The 27,022-nt window shown below is 36.0% G+C and overlaps 1 protein-coding gene across 3 annotated transcripts in view; it reads right to left on the reverse strand.

Moving 5' to 3' along the window:
* Positions 1 to 16,043: 16,043 nt before the first annotated feature.
* The window catches only part of BRINP3 (BMP/retinoic acid inducible neural specific 3), a 241,002-nt gene continuing 230,023 nt past the window's right edge, over positions 16,044 to 27,022 (reverse strand). For all 3 annotated transcript variants that reach the window (XM_074908307.1, XM_074908308.1, XM_074908310.1), the window contains one exon: positions 16,044 to 17,347. In XM_074908307.1, coding sequence (XP_074764408.1) covers positions 16,231 to 17,347 — 1,117 coding nt within the window. In that variant the 3' untranslated portion in view covers positions 16,044 to 16,230. The remainder of the gene's footprint in view (positions 17,348 to 27,022) is intronic.

Here is a 27,022-nt window from a genome sequence, read left to right on the forward strand (position 1 = left end):
GTGTTTTTTCCTGGATTTTGGTTTGGTTGTTTTGTTGGTTTTTGTTGTTTGTTTTTTTTTTTTTTCTGCTAAGGCATGACAAGAAATTGGGTTTTTTACTGCTCATACTGCTAACTGAAATTTTTCTGAGGACAAAGGACAGAGTTCTGAGTGACAGAAAATATGAAGTGTAGAAACTGTGATGCAAACTCAGGAAACTTGAACATGGAAGAATGTGTCAATTTATTTCCTATAATTCCCTGAATTATGGACAGGGAAAAAAAAACAACCAAAAAAAAAAAACAAAAAACAAACAAACAAACAAACCACCCCACACACAAAAAAAACCAAAAAACAAAACCACACCACCAAAACCCCCAATCAACACACAGTTTTTCAAGTTCCTGTTTATTACAATGTTCTCTTTAACTTCCAAGATTATGATTTTTATAGAGTCCATTTAATTGATGTAGTACTGTGCAGAAATGCTTTCTTTCCTTTGAGCCATCTAATTTAGAGCTCCACTTAAGGTAGTTAGAAAACAAAAAAAAAGTCATGTTTATTAATTTCTGAAAGCAGCTAATTTTATAATTTTCTCCACAAAATCCAGATCAGAAATTTCTATAAGGATAGGATTTGTGGGTTCCTCATAAAAAGAGATGCTTAGAGCCAACAACATTCTTATCTATCAAATGTTGCAAACATTAAATATTTAAAGTTCTTTCTCTTTTCATGCAAGAAGCACACATGGAAAAATTGAAATTTTCAAAAAGGATTAAAATAAAGCCTCATTACACTTCAGCTGATTTGAGTAACTAGCACTAATCTCTCAAGATATCCTAAAATACAGCAAGTTTACTGTTCTATCTCAGGTATTTGATCACATGTTCTTTACTAAAATAGTGCCTCAAGATAATAGTACCAACTCAAACAAATCAGAAGACGGAACAATAAACCTGTCTTGTACCTTCTATGGAACTAAAAAAAAGTGAAAAATAGAAATAAATGTTCTAAGTACAATATATACTGAAGAAAACTTGAGGAAAAAAATCCCTTACAATGATTAATAAGTTTCTTTGCATAAATATAGTATATAATGCTTTATAATAAATCACTCATTAAAAGTTATTACATAATTACATTTGATATAATAAACTCTACAGATATTGCATACTGTTTGGTTTTTTTTTTTTGTGTGTGTGTGTATAGAATAAAGTAAGGATAAACATATCACAGACACGAATGATAAGAATGATACAATTTGTTTAGTGCCATACTCATTGCTGCTGTGAAAAACCTCAGCTGAAACAGTTGTGCTTCTACAGTCATTGAGTTTATGTTATACATTAACTTTGATATAAGAATCATTTAAGTTATTTGAGTGGGCTGCAGCCATGCAGATATATAAACTCGGTATTTCTCTCTTCTGCTCCCCTTTCAACAAAAGCTTAATTATGGCTAAAACACTGCTACCACAGATTTCATATGTCCTATGTTTACAGGGATCCAGATCTCCCTGAGTGCTGAGAGTGGTCTGTGACCAGGCTGTTCCCTAATCACTGCAACAGTTTAATAGAATTTGCTGTCTACAGCCTTACCCTATATTCCTTACCACTGAAAGAAAAGCCTTTTAAAGTCTTATAACCATAAACTATAATACCACATAGAAAATATTATTTTCATATCCATTAGGATAAAAATTATTAGTTGTCAACCAACAACTACTTAGTAATTTCAGGACTAGGAAGTCCTGTTGACTCACACCCTGTATTGAGTATTAAAAAGAACTAGTAATGATTAACTTATTTTTTCATCTGATTATTTATATTATGAAGTCTTCGCTTAACATATAATACAAGTTTTATTTTCAGTTTAACAAATATTAACCTTCAACAGGTTCATTCAGTTTTATGTTCTGGAGAGCCTTTTCATTTACAAACTTACTTAATTGAAATACATTTTAACTGGTGGATTTTCTTTTCTTTTTAGATGCAATCTATATTATAAATCTGATGTTCTGATATGAAAAGGTAGTTGGTCTCATATGAGTGTATGACAGTATGGCTAGCCTATAACTCTGATACTCTGCATCATTATTTTGTAACCTAGATAAAATAACCAAAGCAGTTTGAGCCAATGAAAGTTCTACAAGGTTTACCTTAATTGTGCAGTGTTGTTAGAATAGAGGCTTAAGGTTTCAAAATGGGAAAAAAAAATCATGTTGGTTTGAACAATCTGTCACTGTACCCATGCAAATAAGTATAATAATAAAGAATCAATATGCCCTGCTTTACCTTAAAAGCGGTTTCTCTGATTTTTATTTTCCTTCCTTCCTTCCTTCCTTCCTTCCTTCCTTCCTTCCTTCCTTCCTTCCTTCCTTCCTTCCTTCCTTCCTTCCTTCCTTCCCTCCCTCCTTCCTTCCTTCCTTCCTTCCTTCCTTCCTTCCTTCCTTCCTTCCTTCCTTCCTTCCTTCCTTCCTTCCTTCCTTCCTCCCTCCCTCCCTCCCTCCCTCTCTTGTTTCTTCTCTCCTTTGGAGCTGGCCAAGATCTTGTGCTTTGTACACAAATTCCTCTCCCATTTGGTGAATCATATTGCATGATGTATGTGAAAAAACACTTATATGAAATTGTGTTTATGGTTGCAGGTTCTGCTGTTTAATCTCTGAAACCTTTTAATTCCCTAATAAACTTTGTTGCTTCTCTTTCAGAAATGTCTCATTCAGGGACTTTTTTTTTTTTTCTCAGACGTTAATTACCTCATGTTATATTAGGATGAAGCATTTTGATGGATCTCAGACTAGGAAAAACAGCTACATTAGAAAAAACTCAATTAATTGAGTTGACTCTCTTCCTGGACGAACTTTGACCAGTTGAAAGTGTAATAAACTGTCATTTATAACTGTATTTTAAGTGCCAAGAGTCATCCTGTGTGAAGAATAATGCTAGGAAATTACTAATACAAAAACTTCTACTGAAATCTAGAAATAGAGTTCTACCTTCAGTAAATTTGTAATGTTATTTACAATTCTTCTTCAATAAAAGTTGATTTTATTTTTTGATGTTATGACTTGAAAATTGGGAGAGTTAAGATTTTTTAATGAGGAATATGCAGAAAAACATATAAACAAACCTGGTTTATTTTATATCTTTTCAGGCACTCTTTATCCAGACTTAGTTTACTCAAGAAATACTAATCAATTACTGAATAGCATCTCCATCAGAAAGGGTTTTCCTATTGAGTAGGTTGGTAAAGACAATTCCAAAGAAATCTTTACAACAATAAATATTTCTACAGAGAGTGAAACCACAGACAGTCAGAAAATCAAGAACTTTTTGACCATTGGGTCACAATACATATCAAGATCTTACAGAGGATTTAGGCAGTAATATATAAGTCATGGTTTAACACTGACATGAAAATCATGCACAGTGTCCCCTGCAAGAATTGAACTAGTGAAATGTTTCAAAAACTTCCCTTGCAGCAGAACCAGGTGATGTGTAGACTGCTATAAGCTCTCCTGTATCTGTGGCTGGTAGTAACCTGTTATAAATGTGACGCTATTAAATGAGTAACTTGTGATTCAAATATTAAGCAGAAATAGGGGCCATTCTCTGAGTTTCTGTTTAGATTTATATTTACCTCCTAAAATTAAATTAATACTGGTTTCCCATGTGGGGATGCTGTTTTACTGTGACATATACATACGAACCTGTTTTTACCCAAGCTTCCTTTAGATTTGCTAAAAATACAGTGCCTAATTGCCAGTGTTGACTCTCCAACTGCCTGGACAGCATATAGGAGAAGGCAGATCCTCTGTTGATACAGATCAGACAGGATACTGGAAAAAGTAAGTTGACCTGGGAAGACATATTGCGAGAGATCAATGCAATGGAGAATCAAGCTCTTTTCAGTATGCAAGGCTTAAAACATACAGATACTTTCAAAAGACAGTTAAAATGTTTCTGTTCTAGCAAGTACTGAATATGTATGACAGGAATGATTGTAAATAAAATCTATTATTGATCTGGAAGGCATAGCTGAGTTTGGCTTCTCTCTTATGTATCATCAAGTAGTTTTGATTTCAGCAGAATTACTCTTGGTTTTATATCAGCTGAGAAGTAGTATACAGCTCCTCCCTTTTGAGTAGCCTAGAATTATACGTATAACTCAAGACTGGCCTCATTCTATAAGGATAGAATTTAATTGGCAAGGAAATAAGGATGGCAAATTCCAAATTGGAAAGGGGAGGAATAAGAGATTTGTTCTCACCAGCTGGTCACAGAGAAAGGTTGTTTTCTTGGAACTCGAAAAAAAATTGACAGCAGAGCTGAAAAGGTAGTCACAAAATAAACAGTGCTAACAGGAGCTGTCACCATATTTAAGGCTGATGAGTAGTAATTAATGCAGATTCTTTCAAGCAAGACTTGCAGGCTCAAATGGTGCTTAGTGATTCATAGGGGAAGAGGAAAGTGAGTGAGAGATTCTCACTTTGAAATTGAATTTACTCCCTGTGAAAGTCTGAAAGTGACGGTGTACAGGTCTCTCAGCCTTCAGCAGCAATGAAGTGATTCTGTGTGTTTGTTCAAATTGCAGGAGGCTTTAAATACAAGAGCACTCACAATTAGAGATGAACCTAATACATTCTTACTCTCTTACCCACCTTCAGATCTGAGGGCAATTTAGAACCTGAATGGAAACTTTCTGTTCTCTGTCTTATTCCTCATATTCCTCAGTATTCATAGTCCTCATATTAAGATCACTGCAGGGGTTTATGAATTAAAAATGTTTGTCTAAGAATGAATGACTGAAGAAAAGTTGACATGGATGACAATGATTGAAAAGTACTAATCTTTCATTTAGCTCAAGTGCCAAATACCTGGAGAAGTATATCTTAATAAGATGTAAGATGTAAATTTTAAGGTACAGGATATGATAGATATATATTGTCTATGAGAACCATGTATCTTCTGTTTCATGTAATTTGAAAAGTATGTAATTCTCAAATTTGAGATGGAGTACACAGTGTAAGGCTGTGTCTCATTTTGTTCAAGGAATCTGTCATTCTCTAGAAATGTTTCTAAGATTTGTAAGCACAATGCAAAAGACCACAAACATATTTTCCTGGGGTAGTGTTGATCCTTTCAACATATGGATACTGTAATTTTTAACTATCTAGTAACCAAAAGACCATTATCTGTAATGTTTTACATTACAGATGGACTTTATAGTCTCGATAAACAAATAAATATATCGCGTAAATGGTTAAAACTTAGTTCCACTGATGTCAGAGGACATAACATCTGAGCACTGCCCAGATTCTTATGTAGCTATCATCAAGGTACAGCTATTCCAAGTATAACTTCTTACTCATTCTTGTAATAGTTGAAACCAATGCAAATGCACTGCTTCACCACACAGTTCAACTGGATGAAAAGTGCTCAGGCATGGCCTGCCTCTTAGATTATTTGAACTTTTATTGATCTGGAAGACGAAAGGCATGTCTCACAAGGAAGTTCTGAATGGGCTGTGGAGTTATTTTACATAATTCACCCTTCACTTTGCCCAGACACACATCTTCTATTGAAAAAGCTCTCACATTGAGATGTAATACATTAGAGTAGATAGTAGCCATGTCTGTGCTATCTATACGCTGGGTGTGATTTGACAATAAGTTTTAAGGACTGGGTATTTTCCAACCTAAACGATTCTGTGATTCTATGACTAGGATTAAGTTATCTGGAAAATTACTACTGGCAAATTATACCTTGATTAATATGTTGAATATGTTGAATGAAGAGTTTACTCTTCTCCAAAAACAGTATCTTCTCAAGGAGCCAAGAACAAAAAATTTTGAATATAAAAATTAAAGTTCATCCAAGGATAGAAAGATTTTTGATTAGTTGTGATCTTCCAATTAAAAAAGGAAAAAAACAAAACAAAACAAAACAAAACAAAAACCCAACAGTAATCAGAGAGATATATTAGCATAAATTACATAAACTTAGCATAATAAGAAGAACAATGAGCATTTGAACTTCAGAATCAGGCTTAAAAATCATGAGACTGTGTTGTAAATTTGAGGACTTGAACTTGTTTAGTTACTGGTTTTGAATTTTCACACCAAGGTGTTTCAACCACAAATAGGCATTATACTCAGAGCAAGGACAGTAAGAAGATTTTTATCTGCCACAGAAATGAGAGACTTTACATATCTGAAATTTTTATGTCTTTGGTAGCTTGGAAAATTTAAGATTTTTCTTTTTGTTTGAGCCTGGTATGGAACATGTCATCTGGCTATTGGGCATATAGTGGAGAAGACTATTCCCCACTATATTCACATTGTATTACCAATTTTTTCTAGCCAAGGACTAGAAATTCTGTGTGTGCATACTGAAGACTTAATGACAGTTTTCCAAGACCTGGATGTTAAAACATAATCAGATATCACCAGACTTACAGTAAAATCCCTGAGTTGGCAAAACATCAGTCCTTCCTAAATGAGTCAGTTCAGGCTGCCTGCTAACAGGGAGAATACGCATTTGCTAGAGGTAATTAAAAAAAAAAAAAAAAAAAAAAAAGAGAGAGAGAGAAAATAGCTAATCAATATGGTGATTTATTTTATTTGTATGATCTGTTTGGAAAAATGTTAATTCATTCCTTAAATAAACAGCTAATAAAAATCCACTCCCTCAAGCCACAAATTAGCAGAAGGATTCATAGATCACTCTTGATAATAGCCTTTTCCATGGAGTCTATTCCACCCATTGTACAAAGTGCAGCTCCTTACTCTCAGCTTAATGCATTTAATAAAACTTAATGAAACATTTGTAAACTTAATGAAGTACTCTGGAAATGAAAACAAAGGCAAGCCAATGTCCTTCTAAATGGAAGCTAGGCCATCATACTGGTGCTGCTGGAATATCTGAAATGGTGCTAAGCTTTTAATGTGTCCTTTGGGGTCAATGGGGTAGACCAGATTGTCATTGAAAATCCTGTTACAGTAAATAATTCTCTTTTTTTATTATCATCTCCAAAATCTTCAGTCATTTATAGGTATTTACATCACCCTGTGCATTCTTAGTGATTTTTCTGGACAAGTAGGAAGGGTAACTCTGAAATAAGGTATTGCTGATGACAGTAATGGGTCACAAAATTTGTACTGAGTTTGCAAATCCTTAGCACTGAGTTTTACCTGGCTTGCTTTCTTTGAACTTTTATTGACTTGCTGGAAGCAGCTTTGATTTTACCCAGTTTAGCTGTAACAATTTACTTTTTACCTAGCAACTAGGTGGCTAGGGCTAATTTGTTATTCTTTTGCTTGTCTTTCTATGGTAAAAGCAGAGTTTTTATATAAATAGTATTAAGAAGAAGTTATTTTGTATCGGTAGCAGAATACTACTTCAACATAATGATGTAGTGTGGTGGACTACCCAGACTCAGTATGGCAGCGGAAGTCATGAGACATGGGAACACAGACTGCAGTGCAGAGGAGGCCAGTACAGGATAATAAGAGATGAGGCACAGGCTTGGCACTGGACAATTCACCTATAGTCAATACAAAACCAAAGACCTGGAGGTGGACAAAATTAGCTAGAGGTAACAAAGATAACAAACCCCAAATATCTAACTGATGCAAAATGCACCACATGCAGGGAATTCACATATAGTATGAACTTTCATACAAGTGAAGGAAGAGCAAGGTGTGTAAGCTTGCTAGAAAACATCTGAAAATACCACACATGTCCATGGGTGATGATGAGGGCATGGAAAATCACATCCCATTCCACCCAGTAAAGAAACTGTGATGCTGATAACTTGCTGTACCTCCCTCCACATAAATTTGCCTGAAGCCAAATAATAAGTTTAGCTATTATTATTGTTGTTGTTGTTGTTATTATTATTATTTTCTGTGTAGTAGTACTGTACTCTTTGTTTTTATTCTAATTTGTTCTGAACTAATATTAATTTTCTGATTATTCTGTTAAGGTTTCTAAATATGTTGATAACAAATTCTTGACTTTACATATAATGTGTGTTTTACTGTTGTCTATAACAAGATTTTGAATGTTAGCAGAAGCAACTAATAGCTGTTACAGGCTGTTTTTTCCTTGCCCTTTCCTGTGGAGATGTCTAAGCAATGAAGTAGTTCTTTGTGTGGGGAAATCACATTTTTTAGGAAGATTTTTTTTCTGGTGGGAGGAGGAAGAAGATTCATTTCCTTCTTTATGTACATTTGTGTGTGTGCCTTTTTAACTTTAAGTCCTTCTAGATATATACATCAAATGGAGTGCTGATTCTTCAGAAGACACATTCAAACTGATGGGGTTCAGAGCATAAAATAGCAAGGTTTTCTACTGTCCTGTCTTGGATTCCTTGGGAAGGCTTCAGTGACCCAGATGAGTCTATATTAAAGTTCTCTGATGTACTTCACTGGGCCAAAGGTACAGTTTTTATGGAGTTACAGGTTTTGTATCATAATATTTTGAAAATCAGTGTAATAGGATGTATCTAATAGAAGAAAAATTTCCAGAGTTCATACGATTATGAGGCTAAATATCTGCTCTCTTTCTAGGGGTAGGTGGGAAGGAGATCACCCATCAGTATCATAAAGAGATTTTAACTCCATATCCTCATCCAAGCTGTAGATTGAGCAGATCTTAAAATATCCGATACTGTCAAATGAATTTGTAGCTGTTTTGTACCATTGCTGTACATGCTTGACTTTTCTGCAGTCCAGGATTGAAACCAAAGTTTTATATTCACAGATCATGGATCATGACTCTTTCCACTGGGCCCTAAATTCTTGATAAGTAATACACACAGCTTCTGGGTTGTAGACTCATTATTTAATAAACAGATAGACAGAACAGAATGATATATTTTGAGAAAGCCTTCTGATTTTTTTTTTTTTTTTTTTTTAATCCAAACAAAAAGTTATGGATTTAATTTTGGGATACTTGCATTTTGGTTTTTGATTGGTTTTTGATGTCTTTGTTATTTAGAATTGTTGAAGAAGCTTTGCATAATAAGTGGCTACTTCAAGTAGGATTCAGCTTTGTCTTTTTGTGCAGTAATGATTTGATAATTTTTCATTTATTTTCTCAGATAATACACCACCATACTTTTTTCCTCAGTTCTGAAATTTTCTTGGGATATGAGTATTTTCATGATGTTCTCACACTCGCTCTTTCTTCTCGTCCAGAAGCAGAAAAGTCTTTACACATGGCCCTAATGAAACTGCAGTCCAGGGGAAGATGTCCACTGACAGCAAAGACCGAATCCTCCTTTTAGGACTCCTCATGCTCATGCAGGGGAAAGAAAAGAGAATGTCTTCTGTAGAATTTTGTGATTTCCTAGGAAAACATGCCCCTCCACTACGAAAAATGTATCACTGATCTATCCTTCTTCTGCACATGTATTCTATGTGTTGGCAGTACTCTAAACACAACAGGACTTTTTCAGAGTTCTTCCTACAAAAACTTCCAGATTTTTCTCTGCAGAACTTCTGCACTTTCTCAATGTGTTTTACAATGAATTGTTCGTTGTTAAATGTATCTATCTTGTAACTGAAGCTGGTGATTCACAGCATTTGAATTAGAAGCTCTTGCTCTGGCTTTCTTTTCTTAACAACATGAATGCACCACAGTGATAATTCATAATGATGCATCACAGGATAATCCAATACTGACAGTACAAGTCAGATAAATTAATAAACTCTATTTCCAGTTTAAAATGAGTTTTTAAATATTTTTGAGCATTTCTAGTACTGGACCAGTTCATCTTGTAGTGTGTTCAGAAATGCTGTAACAGAAATGGCATGTATGGATGAGGCCATAAGATTTAACTCTTTTAGCCTATAGAAACACAGAAAATCCCAGGTTGTGATCTCTGGAAGGTATGTCAGGAAATTTTCTTCTTCAGGAAATCACCTTCTTTTGAGACCAAGGTCAGCTTTGCCAGGACCCTACCAAGGCAAGGCTTGATTCCATCACTTCTCTGCATAATTCATTGCAATGATTATTGTTGTCACAAACAAGGTTTTTTTCCTTATATCAGTATGGATTTTCCCCTGAAGCAAATTTTGCCCATCGCGTCTTCTCCTTTTGTCCTGCATTCTGGCACACTGAGTTCCTTCATCTTCTCTTATGCAGTCTTCCATTGAAAGACTGGGATTAGATCTCCCCCTCAATCCTGCTCCCCTCTAGACTGAACTCCAATTCTTGATAAGTTTTCTAACCCTCTAATCATCTTGGTGGCCCTCCACTGGAACATCTTCAATTCTTCAATGTTTCTTTTGAACTGAGAAGAATTAGACACAGTATTCCAGTCCTGACATATTAGTAGTCCCTGTTGCTTCTCTCTACTGGCTTTGAACTGTTGAGCAGGAGCTACTGGCCTAGTTGTCTCTTCCAGCACAGACATTGGAGAAGCAGATATCCAAAACCTGATCCTTATTTGAGCATTTTCAGATTCAAATTTTGCAGTACCTTCCAAAATTTTTTGAGCAGAAAAATGTTTCATTACTGTGAACATGTAATAATCTCTTGAATAAGATCAAGTGGAGCTGTAGCAATATAGCTTGAACATGTGGACTCTTCATTCTGTATTTTACAAAAAACAAGCCTCATTTGCAGTTGTTGAGGCAAGATATTAGTGGCTATTCATGGTTTTATCCAGGTCCAACAAGCTCATTTCATTTCATTGAATTTATCCTCATGATTCCTGACTTGGACAGGCATCACTTGAAGCAGGCCTAGTTCAGACTAGTGATTTATGAAGCAGGATGGGCTTCGCGAGCTTAATTTGATTTAAGGAAATTTCCAAGAACTTACCAGGGGAAACTCAATTATAAATCTAAACATCATCTTTCATAAGATTTTCTCCTATTGTTTTAAAAATATTTTCTTAAGGCCTCATTCTGCAGTAGTCTTTACATTAAAGTGCCTTACACTTTGCTCAATTTCAGTGCATTGACTAAGGAAGCTTCCTGCATAATTATGCAGTGGCTAAATGTGGTCCTGAATGACTTTGTACTGTTTGTTTTGTTTTGTTTTTTATAACTGCTTTTTTGTAAAAAAATTGTTTTTATTTTTTATTTCTCCCATATTGAAGATTTTCCTAAGGAAAGGCCCTAGGCTCAACAGAGTTGGCAATAACAGCCTTACGGCTTCTGCCCATTTTTGTGCACAGCTTGATTATTCACACTGTCCAACAGTACACTTCTAACCTAGGTTAGAAGCCTGGGATCTTTGCATAGTTCATGGAAAGGTGTAGGCAACTGAGATGTCTGAATTTCCCTGAACTCTTCTGAATTTTTATTGCAAATAGAAGAAGCCTGTGCTTCTATCTTAATTTTAGATGCCTTAAATTTTGCAAGATTAATCCCTCCATGTAAGTATGGATGGCTTCAGTGACATGAAATATGTGTTACCTTATATTAGTGTGATGAAGAGCTTGCTTACAAAGCAACTTCAGCTTCTCATGAATTGCTTGTTCCTCGTGTGCTTAGGTGGGAATGACATCTATTAACCTAGAAGTCAAATATCTGGATTTACAGGGGGATTACTGCTCAGTGTATTTGAGCTCTTTATATAATAGCTTTCCCCAACTTTATTAAAGACAGTAAAAGTTGCCTCTTAAGAAAAAAGTAAATAGGCAAATTTAGTAAGTATGTGTGTGTGTATAATCCAGCTACTTTAATAAATGATCACATTAAAAATTCCAAATATATCTGGGATAAACTGAAGTGCTAGAATTACTCCAATTTATTCTAATAAGATAATATGACAGGGACTACACTGTTTTTTCTGATGAAGAAAAAAATTATCTTCAATATATTTCATTTAACCTAATATTTATTAGAAATAACATTGATATTTTCAATATAAGTCAGTTGCATTTTTCTCTCTTAAACTGTTAAAGTTGAGAAAAAATACATGAAATTAAATGCTTGGCAGTTTTCCATGTTTATAACTAAATTCTGATTGACTAGACACTTTAATGTTTTCAGTGGTCCAGATAATAATTTTAACTAAGAATTTCCATTTTCTATTTTGTGTTGACAAGTCAACATTTAAAAATGCTTAGCAGCTCAGTCCTCTTCTTAACTTTATAGATCCAAATACAAAAAAGAAGCTGTGATGCTATTGGATGTCTTGCTGTTAAACAAGAACTTTCATATCTAATGTTGTCAAACTAGTCCCCTCAAGAAATACTGATTTTTGGTAGTAAAATCTGGAGCATTAGATAGAAATAGGGGAATTAAATTTGTAGTATGTCAGTGGAACAAAACCAGTTAAAAAAAAAAAAATCATTTTCAGATCACAGTTACACTTTAGAAATACTGTCTAATCTATGGAATGTCTTTTAAAAACACACATACACCAAAGCAATCTACGTTTCTAATAAATTATGTGTTGCTAATAAATTTGTTACAGTGTTAAAATAGAATATTAATTGCTTGCAGCTTCTGCAAACAGAACTGGTTGAATTAATTTTATTCATTGAACAAGATGTATACATCATATATCACCTGTCATCTCCTTCTTGAAATTGTCTTAACTCAATTTTATTAGTTCTGGCCCTTTTTTTTGTTTATTTGTTTGTTTAATGGTGAGGAAGGACTTGGAAAATTTATAATTATATGGAAAAATTATTTATTTCAAATTATTTGGAAATATAACTCATACGACAATAATTTTCTCTCATGTTTTGATGTGTTAATTTTGTAGGTAAGGGAGTTATGTCCTAATATATAACTGATATACTGAAAAACAGAGTGGAGGGGTGGAGTCTTGATAAAAAGGGCACATAAATGTAGATCTACACTTTTATAATATTAATTATCTTTTGTTGTTCTCTTATGTGCATTTAATGCTTAAAGTTTCTTCCCTGCTGAGAGAGACAAAATTTTGTGTGTTCAGAACTAATTATAGTTAATTTTCTTGTGCCATATTCATGCTAAGCAATTGTACCTAATCTTTGTGTTTATGGTCTTCAGTTGCATTTATCCCTATTGTATCTAAATGCTCTTAGAGTTACAGACCTGTGATGAGATCCCAAAGAGACTTCAAAGATTCTTTGTTTTTCCCTTTTCCCCACAGAAGAATCATACTTTGATATTCACATGCCTAGCTTTGTTTTAATCCTCTTTCCTTTCTGCTTTCATGTCAGCTGAGAAATGACAAAAGGTGTTTTTTTAAAAAAGGAAAGCTCTTGTAATGTGTTCAAAAGGTGGTCACGCTCTGGATTAGGCCCTCTCAGGGGACTGCTGTTTTCAGAGCAAAACCGTCTCTGGTTCCCAAGAGGTTTTACTCTTTCTGTTTGCTGTATGTTGAAGAGGAGATCATAAGCAGACATACAATAAGTAGTGTAGCTGTGTCCAGAGAGTAGACAAATGTGCATCAGGTATTGCTACTAGCATTGTCATTTAGTTGTATTTCTCTTTCATATATGCATACATTGGACTAAAATGTGCCATAAAATAAAGAGGAATATGTAAGTGTGTTGACAAAAGACACTGATAGCATGTTACTATCCAAGAAATAATCTGTAGCAAAACCATTTCTGGGAGATAAAACTTTTTCCTTAATCATAATTCACACCTTAATGTTGTTGATTTGGCAAGGAGAGAAAGGAATTATGACTCCTACTCCTCCACGCGCGCTCGCTCCCAAAGTAGGGTAATCTGTGGTGTGGCCGCTCTGCCAAATTTGTGAACCCATAATGTCCCAGAAAGCCATATGCTCCTCTGTCATGTGGATAAGTTGACACTGTGCCTCAGGGTTATAGGTTGCTTCATAAGGGATATCTATATGCAGATTATTAGATTACTATGTTACATCTAGAATAGATTTCTTGCTTAGAATATGAAGCAGAGTAAATAGGCTCAAAGTCAGTCATGCAGCCCTATAAATTGCCTGTGCTGTAAGTGTCAATCAACTGTGTATGGCAGTAATAACACCATACTAGCTGTGGTGTCAAGATCTCTCCTGTCACTGATTCTCATGAAAAAGGAGTCAGGTCATTTCTTGTTACCGAACTCCTACCACACCCAAAGTGATCTTGGTCTCTTGTTTTAACTGGGAAGAATTAGACACAGTGTAAAAAGACTACACAAGGTACTGAGTAGTAAAAACCAAACTATCTGTTTCTACAGTTTATTATGGTTGCCAGAGACATACCAAAGGAAAGACTTGGAGATGAAAACAGGAATAGTACGTATTTTAACTGAGAAAGTATTACCAATGCAAGAGCAAGCCAGCTTTTTGAAACATAGAAGAAGGGCTGAGATAGCTACATTATTTATCAGCAAAAGAAAGCTGTAAATAGAAAACAAACATGAATTCTTGGAGGTTGATTACAAGAAAAAAAAAAAAAAAGCTAATTTTAGTTCTGGGGGGCTTCTAAGTATAGCAGGCCTGAGAAATTATCTGAATGTGTGGTGGTGAAGTAGTAATCCTTATAAATATTTGGTGAAATCAGGAGAGACAAGAATCACTACAAAAAAGATTTTCCTTGGCAGTAGACTTTTTGAAGTTTCTTGCCTTGCATTTTATTTTGCTTACATATATTTGAAGAACTGCATTTCTTGCGCTGCTGTGGTCTAGCTGGAATTGAAATGAGGAGTGTACCTTAAATTCAGATTAGACTACCATTCAGAATTAAATTATAATATCACTAAATTGAAATTAATAAAATTGAATTTAATTAAAATTAATTGAAGTTTAATTGAATTAAAACTGTGTATGAATTAAATATGAACTTTTTCTTGTTGTGCTCGCACATAAAATGGTAGTTTTATACGTAATTCTTTCCCATTAAAAAAAAAAAAAATAGTTTTACATCAATGACACAGATTCAGATTTAATGTAAGGAGGTGCTACTAAAAGGCTTTGTATCAATTTCCTTCACTTTACACTGCATTTATTCTCAAGGATTTTTGACAGCCCAGGCATTTGTTCTATTCTCTTGCAATTGGCAACAAAACCTTCTTGAGAGTCCCAGGTTCTGCCATCTTAGATGTACTTTTTCTGCTGGAATGTGTAAAATACCTAAGAACTTAATTCTGATCCACAGTCATGCATATTTAATTAATTTCATTAATTGATAATGACATATTTATTTGCAGTTTCAGCTTTATAAACTAGATTTCAATTGCTGTCATATATCTATAAAAGGGTATATTTTCTAAAACTGAAAAATCTTGCACTGAAAGGCTATTATCTGTACCAATTTAAAAAAAAATCCACATATTAAACAGTTGCACTGTCACGGAATTTTTTAAATTAATTTGAATCTAATCAGCATGGATGGTATTTAGGTAAATAGTTCAGAACAGATGATTCTAGATAAATATTATAGTGTGTGTATTTGGGAGGAGGTAATGTATACATTGCTTAATTCTTTCTATAAATATGCAAAGCAAAGGATTAACTAGACTTTCAAAAAGCGATTTGGTTGGAAAAGGTTGTTTCTTCTGTAACATGAGTAATATCAGTTGCAAAGACAGCCTCTCACCTGTCTCCTGTTCAGCTAATGCCAATCTTTCATTACTGTGCATCTCACAATACTAACCTCCTGTCCATCCTAAAACACTGAATATTACCACTCCAGGAGTCTGCATGTCATGTTAAGCACCTTGAAAAGGGCATGCCTTAGAAAAGTCTCAGGTGTAGCAAGTAAAGCATCACTACAGTTGTCACTTCAGCTCAGCATGAACATTTAGATCCACATCCTAAGAATAAAATATTCTGTGGCTTTGACACTTCCACAGTTTCTGTTAAAATCTTGAGTTGCTATCTTCTCTTTACCTACACCTCCTGTGTTCAACACACATAAAAGGGTATCAAGGTTAGTACTTTTGTGTAAGAAAAAAGAATCCCACAGCATTTCTTTTTAATAACTGTTCAGCTACAAAATTTTATTGGTATCCTTCTATGTTCCCTCTAGAGGATGTAATGCACAAAAGCATTGCCACGGAACATATAAAATTACAAATTAAATTTATTGTAAAAAGTAGAGTGTCTTCTAGACTGGTGTCAGTATTTATTTCATTCATAAACCAAAACTGCAGATATAATATATTCATTGTCAGCAAGTTCATGTGTGTAAATTGCCATCCAACAGTATTGACTGATATAAGACAGATATTGAAAAGACAATTTAAATTTACTCTTCCAAACATAAACTGTTCCACAAAAGCACTGTAAAAACTCCTTCAAGGTTTTGCATTGTGCTTCACATTTATGGTTAACTACATAATTTGGTTGTGTCATAATCCACTGTGTTTGGCAATTTGGCATTAAAGGCCTGCAAAGCAGATTGAATCCTCACCACTTCACTGGTAGACAGTTTGAGTCTATGACGGAGCAAGCAAGAGAAGAGGTCTAGACGACGTTGACCAGGTGGAGAGAGTTTATTTACACGATCCCGTATCTCTAACAACTGCAAAAGTGCTGAGTCCTGTGATCCCTGAGTATAGGGGTAGTCCAGCTGTAAAATCAAGTCCCGAATTGCTTCTGGGTCAAAGTGCATGCTGTAGCCAAACACTTGGATGTTATTGATTTTCATGTAGCCCAGATTTCTTGAGGGATCAATAAATTCCAGGGGTTCATAGTAGATGCTCTCATTGCCATTTGGACCATTAGACTTTATTCGGCTCCTCAAATAGATGTGTACAGTTTCAAAAAATGTCTTCCACTTGTTGCCCAGAGTCAGTGTCCAGTTATAACACTGAAGGGGTAAGTCTAGTTTAGTCCGCTCCCAGTCTGGGAAATTATTTTCATTCACAGGCATAAACCAGCTCTCAGAGTGGCTGCCCCCAAAAGGGTTGATGTAAACAGCAAGAACGGGCTCTAAGGTGCTGTTTTTAGTTAGGCAAATTTGAAGGGAGAGGCCCAGTATCATGTGGACAAGGCTAGACTTGTACTTGTTACTCTTAAGAGTAAGGAGCATCCGCTTGCGCCAAGAAGGATCAAACCAACTGTTGAGGCGCATGTCATTGCTGATGAAAATGGCATGGACCTCAATTCTTCGGTCTGTCTTCTGCAATAAATACTTCATTTCTAGGTCCTGAAGGTCAGTCTCGAACCCAATATAGTGCTCTGTCGATTCTGCCACTTCAGGCTTGCAAAGTCCTTGGCTCAGCATGTAGCCAGCGTTGCAGCTCCCACAGCGGGTGCGATTGTCAGGAGCACAGCTCAAGCATGCAGAGCCATCTCCAACCATGCAGGGAAGGAACCCATGGCAGGCAACCTGGTCATTAGGGCAGGTGCATGTGTGAGTCTCTTCAGAAAAGCTTCCCAGGAGGCCATTTTCATTGCAGTAGAGAAAGGACTGGATACGGTTGAGCCAATAGTTGGAAGATCTGCAACGTTAAAATAACTGATTTTAACACAAAGATAGACCTGCACACAGTAAATACAACCTTGTTATTTTTTATTGGAAAGAGAAAAATAAAACTGGTTTTAGTAGCAGATTAAGGCACTAAAGTCAGATGACAGCATCTGCTATCAGATAAATACATGTATAAATTGCCTTTTAACAGTGCAAAATCATAAAAGAAAAGTTTCCTTGTAAACTCACAGGCACAACAGGAACATTTGGTTCACGTATTTGCTCTCTCTGTACGTCTGTCAAGGAAGTCTGACAAAGAGCCATTTTTCTTTAATTGTCTTCAGATTAACATCTAGAGATACTATGCAGTCGAGATTACTTTTCCTCATACTATTTGATCAGGAAGGTGCTATGTATGTATCTAAGTGTGTGTAACCCTGTACCATCTCTCTATTTTATTATGATTTTTGTAAGCTTGGAAGCTTTCTTGTTACTGGCTGGAGCTGTTCTGATTTATAGATAGTGAGCCAAAATGCTGTCCTGGAATAGCAAATAGGACCCTGCATCCCACTAAAATTGATACAGTCTTAATTCTTCAGCTGCATTCCAGCACAATAATATCCCTACAGGAAGCCATGCATAAGCGTACTGTGTTTACTTTTCATCTTCAGAGATTAAATTAAAAGATCACTTTAATGTTCTTCTTGTCATCTCATTTTGGTTTCACTAGAAACAGCAGTTAATGTGCTACATCACACTGGGAAAACAGATCATGAAACCTACAGTTTAGGCCGCTGAGGCACAGTCAGTTAAAAAAGGACAACGTGAACAAACGGAGTTACGTGGAGATAGTCAATAGACTGTATTTTCAGTTCTTATTAATCCTAGAAAGGCACAGTTTAAAGAACTTATTTTGGCTGCTGCAGAGTCAGATCTATTGTTGCCACATGAATGACAATGGTTGTATGTTTTTTTCTCTTTTCATTGTTTTGTTTCAAAGGGAAAATGCAAGAGCCTCATTTACTGCTGACTTACTTTTTAAGTCACACCTGAATTTGTCTCAATCAATGAATAGTTCAGAATTTTTTGTTTGTGTCTTTGTTTGCTTTTCTGACTATAAAACAAATGCTAAAACTAACAATCTGTGGCATCCTAAAGTCTGTTTCTTTAGAAACATGAAAATAAAGATCAGTATAATTAAATCATATAATATAATATGTTTGGGGGGTTTTGTTTAATTTTTTTCTCCTTTATATTTTTTTGATGGGGGGTTGTTTTGTTTATTTGTTTGTTTTTAAACACATACAATCTATTAGTATTTTGTAGAAGTTAAGTAAATATAATAACATCCATGACATGAATGCCTTAAGACCATTCTTCTTTGTGCTTATTTGAAAGTCAGCATTAAGAATAAAATTTTGGCCAGTTCATTCTTTCACTCCCTGATTAAAAATCATAATGTCCATTATACAAGCAAGGTCGATGTTACAATATAAAAAGTTACTTCAAAACTGAGTAGAACATTAAAGCTACTGCTCTCCCAGGTGGAATGGGAAGTTCCTGTGTACTTTGTCTGAGTTGTTTTGACAGTAATCTGTACCTACTGAGTTTGCCCTGGTAGCTCACAGGAACTGCAGTTCAGGTGTCTTATGACCCTGTTTCCCATTATGGGATGAACTTGCAGCCAGGCTAGGTCTTACACAGTCTGTCTTACCGCTATTAGCTCTATGACGCATCACAGCAGTCAAAACAGAGAGGATCCTTGTCCAAAAAAGTGAAACTAACCTTTCAGAGGTCTCTCATTACAGCTTTTTCCTAACTATTGCTCTCTGTGCTTACTTAAGAACTGATACTGACTTCCAAAAGCTGCTGGATGTAAGATATAAAGGTCTGTTTTTTCTACTTTCCTTTATATCTTTGTGTTATGCCATTTGCTTCACAATATCCTTCATAAAGTTGAGACCTTATTTTGATTTCTTTACCTTGGACAGGTAACAGAATAAGCCATTTGCTTTTTAATCTCCAAGTTCTCTTCTCGTACACTTACTACCAGTTTGTTCCACATGACTACTGTATCAAGGTTAAGCATGTTCAACAGCTGATATTTATCAGGCTTGTAAATGTGAATTTTAGCATCCTCTTCCACTTCTCTTGTGAACAGCAGTCCATGCCTCTCTAAAGTTTTGTTATATATTAGGGGTACATTTCCAGAATATCTCATTTTGTGTAGACCAACTCTGAGTTTACAGCTGTGGTATTGAATTCATCTCAGTAGAGGACAGACAAGAAGAAGACACTGCAAAGTTTTCCCATGTATCACATGGAAAGAGACTAAATATGAGAGACTGAAGAGACTAAATCTGCTTGGCTCACTCACACAAAACAACTGTGCTATGTAGTTTGTAGCACCTAAGGATATGTTTGCATGATATATTCTAGTCAGAAGTAGGCTAATGGTACCTGAGCTCCAAAGCCAGAGCCACATGATTACATTAGTTTTTCAGCAGAAACTAGTAGCCTGGATTTGGCATTGTGCTAGTATGGACAAGAAATTTCTGTATGGCTTGGAGATTCATAATTTATCCTGGTTTGGAACTCAGGCACAGATAGCTTTGAACTGCACACACACCTGATAAGAATTTTTGGAGCCTAGTTTTAGATACTTTCTGATAGATTTTAATTAGTGAATATTGCTCTAGTGAGGTGTATTAGGTGTCACTGGAAAGATTTTGACAGCAAGGGGCAGGTACAGGAATATCCTCTGTGAGAAGAGGCCAGGGCTGCCCCATACCTGACACAGCTGGTTCCAGACTGTTTCATCTGGTTCCACCCAGCTGTTCTTTTCTTTACTCACAGCTTTTTTATCATATTTCTTCCTCCCCTCTTATTGAAGAGGATGAATGAGAGAGAGGCTGAGTGGGTGGGCATTTGGCAGCCAGCCTAGGTTAACCCACCTCATAAGATAAAGGAGATCTAGTGTGCAGCGTTAATTTGACCCCTGCTATGTTTCATCAACCCTTTCTTCTTCTTAGATCTAGTGGATAGGATTATATATTTTTAAAATATGTATTGCTACTTATTTTCCTGTTTATTATTTGACATTGAAATAAGTCAAAGAATGTTCCGCACATTAGGTTTTTTATATAGAAGAGGTTTTGGGAAAAGAAGATTACTTCTCCTGTGGATACACCTGAGCATGGTTAGATGGCACATGTATCTGGAGTGCAGGGTGCACCAGGCAAAGAAAAAAGGAGACGGTGGTGTTACTGCAGATTGATGAAGAGAAGAGGCCTAGGAAAGCAAGGAAGGAATTCTCTTGGTTCATGGAGGTGACTGAAGGAGGGAGACCCGGTGAGGAAGATGTCACTGTTGAAAGAGGAAAATTTTCTACTGTTGGAATAAGCTTACTTAAACCAGCAAAATTAATATAGTGGCAAGGGTTGATTTGGTTTGGGTTAATCACTTCTCCAGCCACACAGTCTTTAAAACATTTTTTTTTCCTTGTTAATGATCTAATCTACTGTTTCCATTATTATGAGAAGCAAAATCTTTAATGTAACTTTTTGTTATTTTTATTTTCAATGTGCCTACCTTCCTTCTTTTCTTGTTAAGGGATAGAAGAAGCAGTCTAAAAGTCTGCCTGAAATTACAAAGGTGCACAATTAAGTAAGTTTCCTTTCTAAAACTTAACTACCTGTTCATAACTCAGTGTTTAGCTTACTAAAATAACTATATCTTTGATGATTAGCAGTTGCAAGGAGACCAAGGAGATAAGGAGATTTCCTCCTTATTAAACAAAAACAACAACAGCAAAAAAGTTCAAAATAATAACCTAATATTTCTTACCTTATTTTGATTTTTTTAATCTGGTTTTAACCAGAGAGATTTCAAGAAGTTCTACTTATACTTGCTTGTCTTTGACGAGTTTATGATCATAAATTCTTTTTTAAAAAATAAAATCAACTTCCTTACTTGACTTTTTAAAAGTTGTCATTAAGGAATATTGTTACTCTGTAAATTTATTGCCTTCACTCAAGTAAATTAAGTAAATTGAGTGAAAGTACATAAAATGTCAGCAATACCTACTTTATTTAAGCCACTCATCCTTAATTAGATAAATTCACACATTCTGAAAGCTTTATTTTTCTCCTAGAAATAAAAGCCTATTTAAAATTCTGGACCCATCAGTCAAGGGGAAAGGCTTGGTTAGAAACAGATGCCTCCCACAGGTCAACACCTGGCTGAACAGCTGTTGTGGTCAGATAGACTGTAAACCCAGCCACTGGATCCTCTTTGAGGATGGATGGCAGCTTGGGAAAGATGGGATTTAGAAGAAAATAGTGGTGACATCTTAGGCAATGAACTTGCTGACCCTGCGAGAAGGACATCAAGCAATGTTATCCTGGGGCTGGAGTCAAAATGTGGGCTAGAGAAAAAGCGTCTAGGGAAAAACACTCCCACCAGAAAGTGGTACAACTAGGGACACACCTCAAGTGCCCGGACACAGATGTAAACAGTGGGGGAAACAGACAGAAGACGTGGACACACTTGCAATGTTATGAATTCACTGAGATCATAGAGTTGTGGTGGGATTAGTCTGGGGTGCTTATGATGGATGAATAGACTCTTTAGTGAGAACAGGTGGACAGGGGGGATAGCTGCACTCCACACAAAGGAGTACCTTGCTGTTGAATGAGCAATGAACTGGTCAGGACCTTAAGGGCTGGGATCAGATGAGAGACCAGCAATAGGGGGAATGTGGTCAGAATCTGCTACACATCAGATCAAGAAAAGGAAGTGGATAAAGCCTTCCTTAACCAACTAGAAGAAGCAACCTGAACTTCCTGAGGACTTCAACCATTCCAGCAGTGATGTTAGTGGTGGGGTAACATGACAGGACACGAACAATCCAGGAGAGTAATGAAATGCATTGAGAGTAATTTTTTAATGCAGTTGTTGAAGGAGCTGAACAGGGGAGATGTTCTGCTGGAGCTGCTACTCATAAATAGGGAAGAACTCATTGATGATATGAAAGCTGAGCAGGGGGGAAAGCTGCACTAGCTGTATGATGGTCAAATCAAAAATCCTGAAGGAAGTGAGGGAAGCAAATAACAGAATAATTATCCTGGTCTTCAGGAGAGCAGCCTTTATCTGGGAATTAGTTCAGGAAATAAATAGGTTGGGTACTAGTTGAGGCTGCCTTAAAAGATAAAACAGCCCAGGTGATGTGGTTGATCTTCAAGAATTATGTCCTTATAGCACAGTAATCTATTTGGATGTGCAGGAAGTTGAGCAAACACATCAGGAAGCTGACTTGGATGCACAGGGAACTTCTGTCTAATCTCAAATATGAAGAAGTCTACCTAAGCTGAAAGTTGGGATAGACTGCTTGGGAAGACTACAGAAACATGACCTAGACATACAATGATTAAATGACATGCAATTTCAAAATACAGCCTCTTTTGAAATGAGTGAGCAATGAGTGATAACAAGAGGACTTCTACATGTACTTTTTCAGCAAGAACCATATTGAGGAAAATAGAGGCCAGCTGCTGAAAGAAAAAGGAGATCTGACAGCAGAAATGATGAATGTAAAAATTCCTGGGTAAAAAATTGGCTGGATGGCTGGGCCCAAAGAATTGTGATGAATGGAGTTAAATCCAGTAGGTGGTCAGTCACAAGCGGTGTTCCCCAGCCAATTGTATAAGATCCAGCAAGGCTCAGTACTAGGTCTTGCACTTGGGGCACAACAACCCCATGCAACCCTACAAGCTTGGGGAAGAGTGGCTGGGAAGTTGCCTGGTGGAAAAGCACTTGGGGCTGTTGGTCGACAGCTGGCTGAATATGAGCCAGTGGTGTGCCAAGGAGGCCAAGAGCATCCTGGCTTGTGTCAGGAATAGTGTGTCCAGCAGGATTAGAGACAGGATCATCCCCCTGTACTCGGCACTGGTGATGCCGCACCTTGAATACTGTGTTCAGCTTTGGGCTCCTCACTACAAGAAAGACATTGAGGTTCTGGAATGTGTCCAATGAAGAGCAATGGAGGTGGTGAGGGGTCTAGAGCACAACTCCTATGAGGAGCAGCTGAGGGAATTGGGGTTGTCTGACCTGGAGAAAAGGAGGCTGAGGGGAGACCTTATTGATCTCTACAACTGCCTAAAAGGAGGTTGTAGCAAGGTAGGTGTTGGTCTCTTCTCCCAAGTTAGAAGTGTTAGGATGAGAGGAAACAGCCTCAGGTTGTGCCAGGAGAGGTTTAGATTAGATATAAGGAAAAATTTATTCACCAAAAGGGTTGTCAAGCATTGGAACAGGCTGCCCAGGGAAGTGGTTGAGTCACCATCCCTGGAAGTATTTAAAAGACCTGTAGATGTGTCACTTAGGAACATGGGCATAGTGCTGGACTTGGCACTGTTAGGTTTATGGTTGGACTCAATTAAAGAAAAAACTTAAAAATGATTTTGAGATTTTGTGATTAATTTCCTTTTTCTACTATAATAAGTCTAATTACTCTTTCATTTTCTAAGTTATTTGTCTGAACTAGTCCTTGGTTGTCTAAGTACTCTATGGAAACTTGCATATGCCGCTCCTAATTCCATTCTTTCAATATTCACTATATTCATATGGTGGACATATTCAAGATCCACTCCTTAGTCTGATGCCAGAAAGAAAAATGTTTATTAATTCTGTCATAGGACTTTAATGTGTTTTCCTAGTATTTCTCTTTTTTTTTCAAAGCTAGGTTGATAAGTGAGGTCTACAGACGTCACTGAGAAAAACTCCTGTTTACTTTGACAGGGACAGAATCTGAATCTCTGACTTGAAGCTCCTCAAGTTCACATTAAAATTAATAAGAGGCTTTGCTGAAAATTTAGTATACTTTTATTCTTCTTTTCAGATGTAATAAATTCTAGGCACATCATTCCCCACCACATTGTTCTGTGCATATTTCCAGTGTTCTTTTACCTTTAATCCGTTTTATTTAATCATTTATGTTCTCATTGTATTAATGGGGGACTATTGACAAAGGCTGCTTATCTTGAGCAGTTGCTTCTTGTTTATACAATTTAATAAATAAATTAAGACAACTAGCTTCTGAGGGAGGGTTGAAAGAGCTCTCCAATTATTCTTTTAATGACACAGCAAATATTATTATTTGATTTGGAAAGTTGTATTTACTGGTCTGATGTGTTAGTTTTCCAAACATTGAGATAAGTACTTCTGAATTCCAAACCTAGTGAAACCAGCAAGAATCTCCCCAGTTACATAGTTACTTCAATGACCTTCAAAGCAAAATGGGATGCCTGAATTATTTGTGCCTTCATCGTCATGAAAAATGATGTGATAAGCTATAATCAAAAGCTATATTTGATAAAACATACACTTGAAATCACAACCTTAGAAATTATTTCATTGCAAAAAAGAAAATATTGCAAAATATTTTAAATGTACTTTAGAATCAAGAATTGGAAAGCATTTCATAAAGAGGTGATGCAGTGCAACTTCATGTAGAATTATTTCATCTACCAAAACACTAAGATTTATATTTCTCATTAAGACAATTCTCATCAGAAACTTGGCTGATGTTAACTGATACATTAACTTCCACAGGATTATGCTATTTTTTATCATGCTTGTGTAAATGTGAGTTTATGGCAGGCTTTCTCTACCCTGTTGGTATTCTAGCTGAAAGCATGGTAGCCAGCTGATTAGCACATCCTATGTAACAGAAGATTCACCCATAAAAGTCTCATCATCCAGCAACAACAGCCTTCTTGTAGTATGTAAGAAAGAAGATAAGAAGGTGGAATTGGAGCTGTTCTTAAATCATAATTAGTTAACAATCTGTTTCCCAGTAGATTTTAATAATTGAGAAAATTTGTGGAATATTGTCACATACAACTAAGTATATTTATACTGATGTATATAATCACACAAATTAAGTAGGGGTGAAGGGACATATTCATCCACACAAGAGAAGTGGTTCATGTGAGTAGAAATTCTTTGCAGTCAAAGGTGAGATTGAAACTTCAGAATACTGAACAGCCAGTTTAGAGGTCTTAACTAAAGAGTAGGAGTATGGGCTTTGTATGGGTTATCTGGCTCAGTGTTCTACTCTGCATAAGTCAGAGCAGAGGCTTAATAGTCTATTTCTTATAAAGAGTACAGGTCTTCAAATAACAAGACAATCAATAATTTATGCTTTCATAGAAAGTCCATCCTGGACCTACCACTTCTTTTGTAGCTTTGTGCTGCTTTTGAAAGATTGATTTAAATGACTCAATATTAATAAACAAATGAAGTTTTAAAAAAAAAATCTAAAGAATTTCCAAGGAGCTGTAATTCATTATATAATTTGATAAGAAGTATACTATAAGGAGTATACTACACTTATCAAGTATTTTATTTGAACATGCAAGTTTAACCCAAAACATGTGCTTACTCTTGTTCAATACACTGTAACATTAAATGTAAGAACAAAGCAGTATGGTCACCCTATATAATAGTTGTAGCAAGTATTTAATCATGGTATGACACTTTTACCTCCTTCTCTGCCTCACTAAATGCTTAACATCTGTTGTGCATCAGATGGCTCAGTAGCAGATGATGAGTACTCAGTGAGGCAGATGCTAAGTAAAAAAATCAAGAAAGTTTAACAAGTGTATAGGCAGTAAAATACCCATTACCTATTATTCCCTCCTTTGGAGGCTGAGTCCAGTATAAATCTATAAGACAGCAACATCAACACCAAATACACTCACAGTCATCTCTAAATTGTCCTACTCTTGATCTTGGGGGATCACCTCTTGAGAAGGACAAATAAGACTCCAAGTACTTTGTTTCTGTGCTGTGATTCATAACGAGAACATTAATTTCTACTAAATTTGATAATGGTCTTTATGGGAATGCATTTTTCTTCTGGAAATCAAGGTAAAACTACTGACTGTACAGTCACCAGAAGGCCAGTGAGTGATTGGAAGAGTGAATGGTTTTAGTTTATTCAGCCTAACAAAATTAAAGCAATACTATAACCACTGCTCAAATAAACACACCTGTAATGATCTTACTGTGGCTTATGTTACAGGTATGTCAGTGAGAGTCTCAATGACTGCTGTAAATCTGACTCAGAAAGATGATAAACAGGAGCAGTAAAGCTGTTCTGACTTCATATTTTAAAATTTTAAAATTTCACAGCTGGGTCCACCCTAGCCAGATACTTTAAAGCTGATCTAAAGGTCTAAGCTAGCTATATGGACCACAGTGAAAACCAGGTCAGCATCCTATAAAGTAGAGAAGGACTATAATACTTTTCTAAATGTACATAAGGGAAAGAAAACCCTCTACCTAGAGGAATGCTTTTGCTAAAAATCCCCTGTTATCATACACAGAAAGGATATTAATTAACAATGAAATCTTTATGGAAATGTTGTATCCATATATTAAAATCGCTTCCAGCACAGAAGGGGATGGGGTGACTAAAGACGTCTATAGTGCAGTGTGAGGTGCCTTTATGGTGCTATAGTACATGGAAACGACTGGATGAACCAGGAGGTTGATTCTGGGATTATGTTGCTGGGATTAATAAGAATCTAAACTGAATCTACGTTGATTTATGGAGGTAAAATACCTTGTCCTGCCCTGTTAGTCATATTTAAGGTGAATCTCTGCAGATTCTCCAGCCCTTGTGCCACCATTCTGAAGCTGTTCC

This window comes from Athene noctua, chromosome 5 (assembly GCF_965140245.1).
Source record: "Athene noctua chromosome 5, bAthNoc1.hap1.1, whole genome shotgun sequence".
Lineage (NCBI taxonomy): Eukaryota > Metazoa > Chordata > Aves > Strigiformes > Strigidae > Athene > Athene noctua.